General features: G+C 49.2%; 1 protein-coding gene across 1 annotated transcript in view; it reads right to left on the bottom strand.

Annotated features, from left to right (window-relative positions):
- Positions 1 to 12,723, bottom strand: part of LOC144145586 (high-affinity choline transporter 1-like) — an 81,544-nt gene extending 68,821 nt beyond the window's left edge. The window contains exons 1-2 of the mRNA XM_077677236.1: positions 12,439 to 12,723; positions 7,194 to 7,301 (exon numbers count right to left, since the gene is read on the bottom strand). Coding sequence (XP_077533362.1) covers positions 7,194 to 7,301; positions 12,439 to 12,631 — 301 coding nt within the window. The 5' untranslated portion in view covers positions 12,632 to 12,723. The remainder of the gene's footprint in view (positions 1 to 7,193; positions 7,302 to 12,438) is intronic.
- Positions 12,724 to 13,186: the final 463 nt, after the last annotated feature.

Genomic DNA, 13,186 nt, shown 5'->3' with positions numbered 1-13,186 from the left:
AGAATGGGTACGCGCACGAAGCTCACAGAGCAAATTTTTAGGACTGTGTGCTTTAAGGTGTGCCAGCAGTCATCTGTTAGCGCAGAAAGTAAAGGGGTAGGACAACGGTGCTCCGGATGTTGGAGGGCAATACAAGTATTATGGAGTGTGGCATTCGAAATAATATAGTTCTAGCATACCACCCTTACGCCTTGGGCAACATTCTTTACGAGGCATGGTCAGTAGTAGGGTAGGTTGATCAGCATCAGCCAATCTTCAGTTGATAATGACATGGACAAGACTGAACTCTACCCGCCGCGGTGGCTCAGTGGCTAAGGCATTGCGCTGCTGAGCATGAGGTCGCGGGCTCGATTCCCGGCCGCGGCAGCCGCTTTTCTGACGGAGGTGTAAAGCAAAAACGGCCGTGTGTACGAGATTTCGGCGCATGTTAAAGATCACCAGGTGGTCAAAATCAATTCGGAGACCTCCACTACGGCGCACCAAAGTAAGAACATGGACGAAGCTGGTGAGTCGCACCTTCATCTTGTTTTCCACAATAGGGCTCATTTGAAGTTTGCGTCAATGCAAGCATGAGTGCTGTCCCGGCGAGGCGATCTTTGAATTGAAACAGTGTGTCATTCTAACTGCCCCCCTTGAGCTTATTCCCAGAGAGCCGCGACCATGTACAACTCCCGACCCGAAGCAACAGCTCGTTCTCACGAGGCAACAAGAAAAGACTAAAACATCAATGCACGGCCAAGTATCTATGAACTCATAAAAGGGACACTGAAGTGAATTTGGCAAGCTCCCGTTTTTGCTTGCACTGTGTAGACTGGCTCAAATTAGCACACTTTTCATCGTTTTTACGATTGACAAATCGGTAATTATTTTACAAAGCGCGAAAGAAGAAAAACTACCATGCGTGGTTTGCGGTGGCCGCACCAACTAAAGCTGTGACGTTAGGAGGAGCGGGCACCGTGATTGGACGATGCCCAAGGTGAGCAACCAAACAAGTTTCGGTTTCGGTTTCGGTTCTGTAAAACACAACCGTTGGCGTTGTTGGATGGGCATTCTCAATAACTCAGTATTCATCGTACCGCGCTTCTGCCATGTTGTCAGCTGTAAAAATGCATAAAGATAAGCATCCTAGGGCGGCTTGGAATCGTAGCATTCACTAGCCGAAACCTACGCAGTGCATGAACGCCCTCCGCGTACCCGCAGACGCCAAAATGTCATGCGCTTTTCCCCCATATTTGGAGCTTGCCTCCCTCATGCCTGTATCGTAAAAAGCGTGTTCGTACCAGGCCAAGGGTCTGTTCATTCTGGCCTGTGCCCACAGCCTGCAAGCAGTAGGTGCTTATGGCAACAGCACGCCAACGAGAACTCGCTAGCCCGCCAGTACCAGCCTGCGTGCGTTTTGTGAACTAGTTCGTGGAGCCATGAACGTTGCGGCCCAAAAAAAGGTGAACTCAATATAGAAAACATCGGCGGAAAACGAAAAAGTTAACTTACAGAAAAAAAAGCACGTACCCGCGGGGATTCGAACTCCTGACTTGCGAAATAATTGGGGTGGCGTACCTAGCGCCCCACAAAACTTGGCGACGGAGCGGGCTCCGCTGGCCTTGGTAATATAGGGTATATATTGTACAACCAGTTTACACTTTTATTTAGTTTTGGCATTTCAAGCAGCTTAGGTGCTATTTGTTGCATTGCGCTCGCGCAGTAAGCGTCGCCCGAGTTTCCACAATAGCTCACGTCTAGCAATTGCATTTCGTAGACGGAAAAGCGTTCGCAGATGCGTAGTCGTGCTGCTGACCGCTGTGCTTGTTCGCCCAGCGCAAAAAAGTGCTTCCCGCACCCTAGTTTTCCGCTGTACGGTAAAAATATCAGTTGATTTTATTTCCTTAGTACCTATATTGACTTCGCTTACTCTTCTCCCGCCTTCAAGAGGCCTTATATTTTCCTACTGGCGTACCAGTCAGCGAAGCGTCGCATGTGCGCTTGTGCAGCGCTTGTGTGAAGCGACCTTGACTTGGAGCTAGATACAGTGTACAAACTAACAAAGTAAAGAAAGGCAGATTCTAGCATTCACAAACGTGTCCTGGCTTCGTTTCAACTGAGCGAACGAATTGCGACGACCCGTCGGCGGCCGGCGGACGAAACGCTGGGCCGACTGACTGTCTGAAGGCAGCGGCCGTGCAGTAGCGCAGCCAATTGCGAGCTCGGCTCCTCTCGACGTCACACGAAAACGCCGCAGAAAATGGGCGAGCGTAAAGAGAGGAGGACAGCATTTTCGAATTAATTTTAAGTGCGAATGCACTTTATAAGCGACCCCGAACCTTCCGCCGTCCGCATAGCAACAGCTGAGGGTGCGCGCGCTCTTCGTCGTCCTTAGCAACGGGGGGAGATGGGCGCGCGCTGCCTGGCCGCTGACATGGCACATACCCACGTTGGAGATTGGCCACGAATAAGTGCGAATGCACTTCTTAAGCGAGCCTGAATCGTCGCGCGTCGCATAGCGCCTCTCCCCCCTCGCCTACTCTCCTAAAGCCCCTTTACTACTCTCCAGCTCGCAACACCCTCTCTCGGCGCGCCAGCCAGGCCACTACACTATATAAAAAAAAAAACAGCATCCGGCGCCAGGTTTCGATCTGCGGACTTTGCGGCCGCAGCGCGACGCTCTACCGACTAAGCCACGGACGCGACGTTGATATCAGTGTTAGTAACGCGCCATATATCTTTAACGCATTCAAACTACGTCGTCAGCGGCGTGCGTTGGCCACTCAGCGGCGTTATAGCGGCTTGATAACTGCGTGGTGATCACGTGATACTACAAACCCGCTAGTTCTGCATTCTCTCACGTGACTGCGCCTCCTCTCCCTTCACTCCGGTCGGCGCTTCGCAGCTGCGGTGCGCTGCGGTGCGGTGCGCTCCTCCTCTCGAACATACACGTTAATTCACCAAGATTTCCGCAGAGGGACAAACGAGGCGTGTTAAGCCGAACGTGATCACGAGGGGGTGTTAATGTAACTAACGGGCAAAATGCCACCAAACTTCAACTAACTCCCCCTCATAGCATCACCCCGTGCTTCGCACTTCCTCATACTCCCCTTCGGGGAAATGCGGGGGAATTTTTTTCTACTAAATGAAATCGCGTAAACGCGCCCAGGGTGGTCGAAACATGGTCTGGGGACTCCGGACTACAATTTGCGCAAGTAATCCCGCAGTGTTTACATATCACTTCAGTGTCCCTTTAAGGAGAGTGCAGACAAGTAATATGCAATCTCAGCCACTAATGGGGGGGATGCCGTGGTTTAAATTGATTGATTTGATTGATTGTGGGGTTTAACGCGCCGACGCAACGCAGGCGATGAGGCGCGCCGTAGTGGAGGGCTCCGGATTAATTTTGACCACCTGGGGATCTTTATCGTGCGCCGAAATCTCGTACACACGGGCGTTTTTGCTTTTCGCCTCCATCAGAAAAGCGGCCGCCGCGGCCGGGAATCGAACCCGCGACCTTGTGCTCAGCAGCGCAACGCCTTACCCACTGAGCCACCGCGGCGGGTCCGTGGTTTAAATTGCTAGCGCTCCCGATCCGCTGTCTTTGATTGTATGATCCTATGATTAACCCGTGTTGCGGTGTACGTATGTGATTCACCACGCACAGGTCGTGCTGTGTGCTTGCAACAACACAAGTCATGTTAGAATACACACATCATGAACAGACACGGACAAACCGATAGAAACGCAGTATGTATTTACGGACGGATGGGCGGACAAGCGGTCGGACGGATAGCACTGCTTGTGTTTTCCTTTACTCCGTTCCTTTTTTTTTGTTTACACAGCTTTAATATTTATACCGGAAGTGCGCACATTAGCCCAGCGGCCTTTATTACGAAAATAAACTACCGTACAAAGAATATTTGCCGTTCACCTGAGAAATCAGCTTGCAAGATTCTAAACGCAATGAATAATAGAAAAAATTAAAGCCGTCCCACTCAATAAGAAAGCTGTCGGAAGTGCAGAGCCCTCATTCGCCATAATGGGCGGCAGCGCCGCTATCCGCTCACTGCTGCCACCCAATCTATTTCAAATTTTCCGCCTTCGCAGTGCTCGCGCGCCCCCTTCCTGAAACTGCGCCAGCGGGAGTTCTGTTATTTTAAGTGCGAATGCACTTCTTAAGCGACCCTGAATCACGCGTCCACCGCCGTCCGTCCGTCCGCACCACATACCCACTTAGGGCGATTGGCCAAGAAGAATTCTTTCGCATCACCCGTGCATTCCCACTTCCCCATCGACGACTGCTGCTTCGCCAGGAGCGGAAGTCGGGGCGAGTACTGCGGCGTCTACCTCGTCGGTCACGTCTACGCGAACCTCGTGTCGCACGCCGTGTCCACCTCGCCGGTCAGGGACGAGCCGCCGTACAGTGCCGTCTACACCGACGCGTACTCGGGCGACGGAATCGTCGTCGTCACCCTCCACCTCGCGCCAAACATCTCGCGCGACGACGTCGTCGAATACGTGGACGCGGCGATGGAGAGTGTGGCCAGGCGCGTAAAGCCCTCGGACCCGGTCGTGGTTGTTGGGGACTTTAAAGGAGCCATGAAGAAAAAACACAAGTTTGGTTCATTCGAAAGATTGCCTCGTTAGAACCATAACGACACCACTTATAACGCAAACTTCGCTCAAATAAGCTACATAATTAGGAAAAAAGCAAATGACCATGCGACCCACCAGCTCATTTTCCGCAACAGAACCTGTGATGTCACTTGGGAATGCTCTGCGATTGGCGGAGGCCGGCAAAAGCAAACGCATGTTAGGCAGGGCTTACAGTTTGCATAGCGAGCTAAATGCCCGTGAAACATACTGCACATTCTTTTTATGACAAAAAACGGTGGAGTAAACGGTTGAAGGTCCGAACAAACACGCAAGCGCGTGCGCCAATGCGTACGAAACTAGGCGCCGGCCGAGCTCGACATCTCGCCGTCGCGCAGACGAATTTTCGGGTTCGAGGCTCCTCGGGGCCAACGAACCGTTCCAGCACGCACAGCCGCGACCTTGCTTCGTATCGTAATCCCTTCACAGGAGGTTGGCCGTCATATCGCCAACCAGCAAAGGTAAAAATAGAAATGAGGGGAGTAAGGAACAGCAAGAAGCGACGAGATAGTGCCAGTCGTCGCGTAAGTTTCGAATGGTGTTGGCTTGCTGCTGTCGTTACGAGCTCGTTTCCAGTTTACAACCACTGAAAACTTCAGTTTGTTCGAGTACTTTACAATGAAATTTCGTTGCTGCGTTTTGAAATGCCCATTTAGTACGGGCAAATCGTCAAGGGAGTGCGACATCCCCGCCGGTGAGGAGATCTCCTTTCATGTGCTGCCCAACGAAGAACCTAGGCGAAGCAAGTGGCTACGTTTTGTGAACTTTGCAAACGGAGGAGAAAGAGAGCTGAAGGAAGTACGAGTGTTCTCGCTTCATTTCCGAGGAAGTGATTACGGCAGGGACCCTTACGTTAGCTCACTCCTGGGACATGCTGGCGCTCGTCGCCGACTCCGTCAAATCGCTCTGACCTTGGGAAAACAAATGCCGTAAACACCGCGCATTGACGCTCGTATCTTTCTGGTCGATGGAGAGAGCTCGCGCGAACGGCTTTCCATACACGACACCGGCCAACTGGCATAAGTGATACTGCTACTGAAATTGAACTATTATTAACCGCAATCAAAATACGGCACATACGTACTAGTCTATATTCGTCCGTCGCGACGGGGCTGTCGAGGCAGCGGTGCCGACGGCTGGGCGTTCGTCTGTTGTGGCTATCGCGGAATGGTCGCTTTCCCGTCCACCGCGTATCCCACAACTCTTGCCGCTCGTGCTCTTGGAAGCATTGAGCGTTTTAGTGGTGTGAGGTTGTTAAATGCAAGCCCAAGCTCCTCGGCGAGAGTTTTGTTCTCCGGATCAGGCGATTCCATGACTAGGGCTGCGGGTGCACTAGGTTTTCCTAGTATTTTTAAAATGGCCGCCGTCTCGATCGACTCCGGCGTGTGGGTGCTATATGGAGTGGACATACTAAGTATCTGTTTCATGGACCGGCGCTATGACGCCATTGTACACGTCACGGATGTTCAATTTTGGCTTAAATTGCCTTATTTCTCAGTGAATAAAGCATCATTTGCTTCCGGGAAAGCGCTCGGGGTACTATGAAACACCTAATCTTTCGAATAGAACAAACTTTTGTTTTCTCTTCATGGCTCCTTTAACGTGGACGTGCGAAAGGGCGGCGAGTGGTTGATGGAATACATGCTCGCCAACCACTCCATGACGTGCCTACCGCTAGAGGCTCCCACCACCATCAACGGCAGCTACATCGACCTGGCCTTTGCGAGGAACTGTCTGATACGCGCGGTCTTGCAACAACTCTTGACCGTACATTTCAGTGACCACAATGCGGTCGTAATGACCGTCAACTACAACGACAACACCAACAAGTGCTGAATAAAGAATACTGTCGTTTCACTTTACTTGCGTGTGCGTGTGATCTCCTCGAACATACACTTTAATTCACCAAGATTTCCAGAGAACGACTAACGGGGTGTGTGAATCCCCACTTGATCACGCGGGGGTGTTAAATGCAACTAACGGGCGAATGCCAACACAGTTCAACATAACTCCCCCTCATAGCATCACCCGTGCATTCGCACTTCCCCATGCTCCCCTTCGGGGAAATGCGGGTGTTTTTGTGCTTGTTTTAATTTCGTATGCTGGAGCTGTTTTGCGTCATTTAGAACGTGCTATTTTTTTCTTTCGCTGCCGCATTTTTCGTTTCTATCGTAAAAACCAACCCAACGAGCGTTCCTAACTAAATGAACGCGGGGGCTGCCGATTATATACACAGATTTTGCCTGAAATGTGCCTGCATTTTTCTTTGTGCTAAAGAACGGGAAGATGTACGACAAGCACGAGCGGATCACGAGGTTTGAACGGTTATAACCATTGAAACCGCGTTATTTTCAAAGCCCCCTCGCGAGCCCCTCACAACGGTACGTTATGCTGTACTTGGGTCTGTTATCTCGCTGAGCCGCCCGATTCCGCCAGTGGCATCGACGGTTAGCGAGCGACGACGACAAGGCGAGCCCATAAAGTGCACTGCACTAAAAACAATACGGCGCCATACGATGTGGTGTATGCGGATAGCCGTAACATCGGTGTCTACTCACCAATCATCAGGCTAACCGCGTAGCCGAAAGGCGCCTGGCACCAGACTAGGCCGTCTTTGTAGACGATTTCCGCGGTGCCATTGATGTACCCGCCGCCTACCCATGTCGCTGCAAAAGGCGCAGAGGAAAGTACATTAGAACGTCCCACCACGTCTAGCTGAAAACGCTAGGCAGAAGCCGTACACCTAAAATTGATAGTAAATGCTCACTTCGCTGCGAATGGCGTCGGAAGACGGTAGCCTACAGCCGACCGTACCACCTAAATGCGCATCTTTATATCCTCGCACACCTCTCACGCTTATTCACTCCCCTCTTGCGCTCTTTCCACGATAACAACGGTGCAGGATTGCTCAAGCCTATTCCAAAGTTCGCGTTCCCCTTCTCGCTTGGCATCTATTGGAACCTTTCGCTACTGTTGGAGCCTCTTTCGTATTTTTGGGTCGAAACCACGTTTCCAAAGCGTATTTTTAGTTGCTACTGCAAATACCAAGCACACGTCTAATTTCAGTTAAAAGAACGCTGCCAGTGCCAGTTACGTATTCACGTTTTGCCTAGAATATATGCCTAATGTTTTCGTTTGTTGGATTGCGCTGGTTATAACACAAGACGAACTAAAAAGGACACATAACATACACTTGACGTATACACTGCGCAGTCCATACGTCGAGTGTATTTGTCCGTTTTAGCGCGTCTTGTGTTATAGCCAGCGCAATCCAACAAACGATATTCAACGAACTAGCCCGCGGCCAGGCGTTACTCAAGCTGACGTTTTCTTTTAAATGCAGAGCATTTCTTTAACTCGCACTGTCACCCGTCGTCCCTCGGCGTTGTCCGCAGCCAGCCGGCGAGGCGCAGGACCGCACGCGTCCCCCTACACTGTAAAAAAAAATAATAGTTATCGGCGCCTGGTTTCGATCCCACAACCCTGCGGGCGGAACGCAAGGTACATGGTGCTCTTCCCACTGCGCCACAAAGCCAACACAGAATCAAAGGCTACGAACGCGCCTTATATCCTTGACTCATTCAAACTACGTCAAGAAGCTGCTGATACAACGCATTCACTACCACCAACTCCCCAAACACTAAACGTTAACGCAATACACCCACCCCCTATGCGACGCATTTACTCGAGTCCCCCTCGCGGGGAGATTGGCCCAATTTTTTGCGCAACATTACTGACAAGTACGAAGCTTGTTTTCCAGATTTAGGGGTTTCAAAAGGTTTTGCTGATATTAACGGCTCTTCCAAGCGCTTGTATAGTTTTGGCCCAGTGGCCAATTCAGTAGCCCAAGAAAGACGATAATTTCAAAAAAAAAAAAAAAAAAAAACGGGAGCGGAAAAAATCACGACATAAACCAATTAGCGTTCTGGCAGCTAGCGTTGAAGAATCGTTTACTTCAAGCTAAATGAGCGAATCAAGCAGCCCACACCAGTAAAAGAACGGCGCATTTAGGCCGACAGCCGTGTACAATGTAATGATACTCATACCACGGCTGATAACCTTGTGGTGCTCATAACCGTCGGATTTGGTGGAATCAACTGGGAGTATGACCTTGGCGCGGTTCTTTTGCAATACCCAAAAGTTTTACTCCTTCAGCTGCGGCAGTGAAATGATAAGTTTCAAAGTATTTTGCCTAAATGTGTCAGAGATTGAAATGAAAAAAAAAAAAAAGATTCAGCACAGAAAACATTCGATTTTCCCTGACGTCACAGTGCAGTCTACGCGGATTGCATCAATATATATAAGGACGCAAACTGCAGATCACGGTAGTTACTGCGGCGGGGTCTTCGTTTTGCACCAGACAGCAGGAAAAAATGGTACATATAGCTATTCTATGGAGTATTTATGACCCATGCCAACACAAGGAATAGGTGTAAAAGAACGCGCTACAACCGTTACACGCTTTGGATAGCACCTGCAATAAACAGCGCACATGGTGCATATGCGCAGCCAAACGTAATGAGTAAATTGAATTAGAATATTCAATAGATCTAGGCGTGGTGCCCTGAGCTGCGTGAGTGGCAATACAGCGCTTATAGAGCTTTCCCGCGAGCCCGCTTACCCACCGCATGACGATAGTTTGAATGCTCCTAAACTGGGCCAACATTTCAACTGTCCGGTATCTTAAATTGTCCGAATAATGTGACATCCAGTGAGTTTTCGGACTCCATGGATTGCCAAATTTTTTATGGTTAAAGGACCCATGAAGAGAAAATAAAACTTCGTTTAATTTGAAAGAACTAGGATTCAGTGTCTCACTCAGCTCCATTACAGCCACAAAAGATGTTTTTTAACAAAAAAAAGCAAGAAGTATTTAAAAACTTTCAAATTTTGCGCCACAGTGACGTGTTATGAGCAAGAATGACGTCATACGGGCCAACAATAAAACAATTTTCAGTGCGCTAACTGCACGTTAGCATTCAAGTGATGCGGTCAAATGGAAATAGAGGTCCCATTACAGACGTCCAGTTATGTGTCGTCGCGACAGGTCAGTTAGGCGGCCGCCAATCTCACAAACAAGGTTCCGTGACGTCATAGAAAAGTTTTGGGATATTGTCTAGGGGGTCGCGACTGCCTCACACGTTTTATTTATTATCTCCGTTATTTGTTCGAAGATTGCGATGATATTGGTATCATTGCTATCGGGACTACGCCGTATTTTTAATAAACCAAACTTGTATTTTGTCTTCACATCTCCTTTAGGAGAAAATGCAGCCTTTACTGATGACCATAGTCCAACACCACGGCAGACAAAAAACAAATTATAAGTTTACATTCAAAGAGCTCAATCTTATGTCTGACCTGTCTCTCAAACTTTACCTCGCAGTATGGAACCACTCGCTTTGTTATTCAAGAACCGCAAGGATGCACACACGTGTGCCACTGGCTGCACTTCAACCGCCCCTATGGCTAACGTTCACTGGCGCACGTGTGTGCCTGCGTAGTAAAAAAACCCCGTAATACTGAGTGGTCGAAGATGAATTTCAGATATTTTCGATGGGCCAAATGGATTGGCGAAGAGTAATTTTGACGCGGGGTTACTGGTGAGGCGGATTCGGCACTTAGGAGTAATACTATGATTCCTACCTGCTTCTTGGCGGTACCAAAATTTCTACTACAAATACTGGGTACTAGTATTTGAAGTTTTCGTTCTAACACACCCTCTTTCATTGTTATTTTAATTCCAATTGCATTTAGCGTTCTTAATGGCACAGTGATTGTCAAGGTACATTTTTTGCTTCCATTGCGCAGACTGGCTCAAAAAACATACTATCGTTAATGGGGTCGATAAGGCGATATTTATTTTATAAATCCTGAAAGAAGAAATCTACCATGCCCCGTCTGCGGCGGCCGCACCAACGAAAGCAGTGACGTCCATAGGAGGTGCTACTGTGATTGGACGGTGCCAAAGATTAGAATTCAAATTAGTTTCGGTTCCGGTTTTGGAAAACAACATCCTTGCCATCTGAGGTTACCATTTGCTGGGCATTCTCGATACCTGAGTAATCGCCACACCGCACTACTGGCTTATGGTCGGCTGTAAAATGCGTTAAATAAGCCTGTCAGCATGGCTTGAATTCGTAACAATGAATAGCTGAGGCATACGCTGTGGATGAACGCCCTCCGCGTCACCGTAGACGCTCCAATGACATGCGCTTTTCCCCCAAATTTAGAGGTTGCCTGGCTCGTGCCTCTATCGTAAGAGGTGTTTTCGCACCAGCTCGAGGGTCGGCTTATTCGGGACTGTGCCGTCTAGCAATTGGTGGCAACACCACGCCAACGAGAATTCGCCAGCGCATGTGTCAGTCTGCACGCGTTCTGCGAACTGGCTCGTGGAGCAGTGAACGTTACGGCGCTAAAATTCTAAATTCAATATAAACAACATTGCCAAAAAAGAAATAAATCAACTTGAAAAAAATGCGCTATTGAGAATTCGAATTTTCGAATTGCAAAGCAAGGAACCTAGTGCTCCAGACTACTCAGCCACAGGCTAGCGCTGACAGAACTGAAAATATAAAGTACATATTGTACAGCCTGTTTACATTTTAATTTAGTTTTAGCATTTCAAGCAGCAAATAAGTATATCTTGATTAACGATCGTGCAGTAAACGTCCCCCAAATTTCCTAAAAAATATCTCCAGTGACTGAACACCTTAGAACAGTGATTTAAAATGCGTGGTCGTGCTGCTGACCACTGTGCTAGTTCATCGAGCGCTAAAGGTGCTTCCCGCTCATTGGTTGTACGCCCTAAATAAACGGTTCGGTTGATTTCATTTCCTTTGTACCCACATTAACTTCTCTGACTCTTCTCCGGCCTTTTTGGCCCTAGATTTTCCTACAAGCTACCAGTCAGCGAAACGTCGCATGTGCGCTCATGTGGAGCTACTTGAACTTAGAGCTGCATACAATCTACAAATTATGAAAAAGTGATGGCCCACTCTTCCAGGCACAGACGTGTCGTGGCTTAGTCTCAACTGAGCGAAGGAATAGCGACGAACGGCCTTCGGCTGGCCGACTAAACGCTGGGCCGACTGATTCTGTCGGAGGTTCGGCCAGCCGTGCAGTAGCGCCGTCAAGCCGAGCCATCTTGTTTTAAGTCACACAAAACATCATACGAAATCGCCAAGGAGGATGCAGTGAGGAGGGCAGCATTTTTTAACTGATTTTTCTACTTGGCAGCGAGAGTGGCCAAAATATGACCTAGAGAGATTTGCGCTAGTAATCCCGCAATGTTTACAAATCACTTCAGTGTCCCTTTAAGGGCTACGGGCACGCAGAGCGATTGTTAATGCATAGGGCTCAGTGCTCTAGAGACTTTCCCTGTAAACGCAAATATAGTAAAGAGGAGAGCGAGTATATAGGGCGCTCTTTCTCGCTTCCTGCATACGTCTTTTTCAACGCCTAGCTATGAGTTAACGGAAAAGGTAATTTTTGCACTCATCGAACCCCAGAGTGAAATCGGCGGGCCAAGGCGACGAATGAGCGGTGTTTGAGACTTCGTGGAACTGACACAATGTAGGGAACAGGCGGTTCTGGCAGATTTATGAAGGCAGGCAATGTCATACCATCACTAAGTATCTCATGCCTTCACAAACTTAATTACCGAATTGTTTGAGCAATGACCCGTAATTCGGGGATCTCTTTTTCACAGACGGTGCATCACAAAGCTGGAGTAGCCAGCGCTAATGAATCGCGCGTAGTTCAAAGCAGCCACGTATGGGCGAAATAGTTCGCCCCACTCACCCGTCATGGTGAAGACGCCGACGAAGAGGCCGATGTTTCTGCCGGCCAGCATGACGTTGGACTCCTCGCCTATGGTGATCTCGCCGGTGCCGCGACGCACCTGGTTGCTCTTGCGGCCCGCCCAGATGCCGACCACGAGGATGACCACGTAGAAGAACACGATGGCGATTAGGCCGGGGATGTTGATCGCCATGTCGAGGTCTTGTCCGGCGGGGTCGGAGGCGAAACTGTTCACAGAAGCTGGGGAGGCCGCCGCGTAGGGTTGCTCTAGGCCTAAGAGGCGCGTTCAAGACGTGACCGTCCGCTTCGAAATCCGAGCGCGCGAATGGCGGGTGCAGGGCGTGTGCTCGCGGTGCTCGGGCAGTGCACGTTAGTTCTTTTTCTTCCCCCAAGGAAGCCACATTCGAGGCAGAAAAAGAAGAATTGAACAATTGGTTACGAATCGGCTAATTAGCATCCCTAGTGTCCTTATTAAGGGGGTCTCACGTGGTTTTGTCCGTCGGGGAGTCCACGGGCTTAAAACCATCGTGCTCCAATGCGTGTACAGTTTCATAAAAGTATTCCTAACGGCCTAGTTTTCTCGATTAAAAAACACGCAACTCCAGTACTGCAAAGAAGAAACAACACTCTCCCCCGCTATACAACGAGCGCCCTCTAGTGCAAATTGGCTAAATTGAAAGGTATTTTTTATTTCATGTTTAGTTAACGAAATGAGGCATTTCTAAAAAAAGCATTCGACGTTGCTTTG

This window comes from Haemaphysalis longicornis, unplaced genomic scaffold (assembly GCF_048455015.1).
Source record: "Haemaphysalis longicornis isolate Haplotype H1 unplaced genomic scaffold, Haemaphysalis longicornis Haplotype H1 scaffold_7, whole genome shotgun sequence".
In the NCBI taxonomy this organism is placed as follows: Eukaryota; Metazoa; Arthropoda; class Arachnida; order Ixodida; family Ixodidae; genus Haemaphysalis; species Haemaphysalis longicornis.
This window is presented reverse-complemented; position numbering and strand designations above follow the sequence as displayed.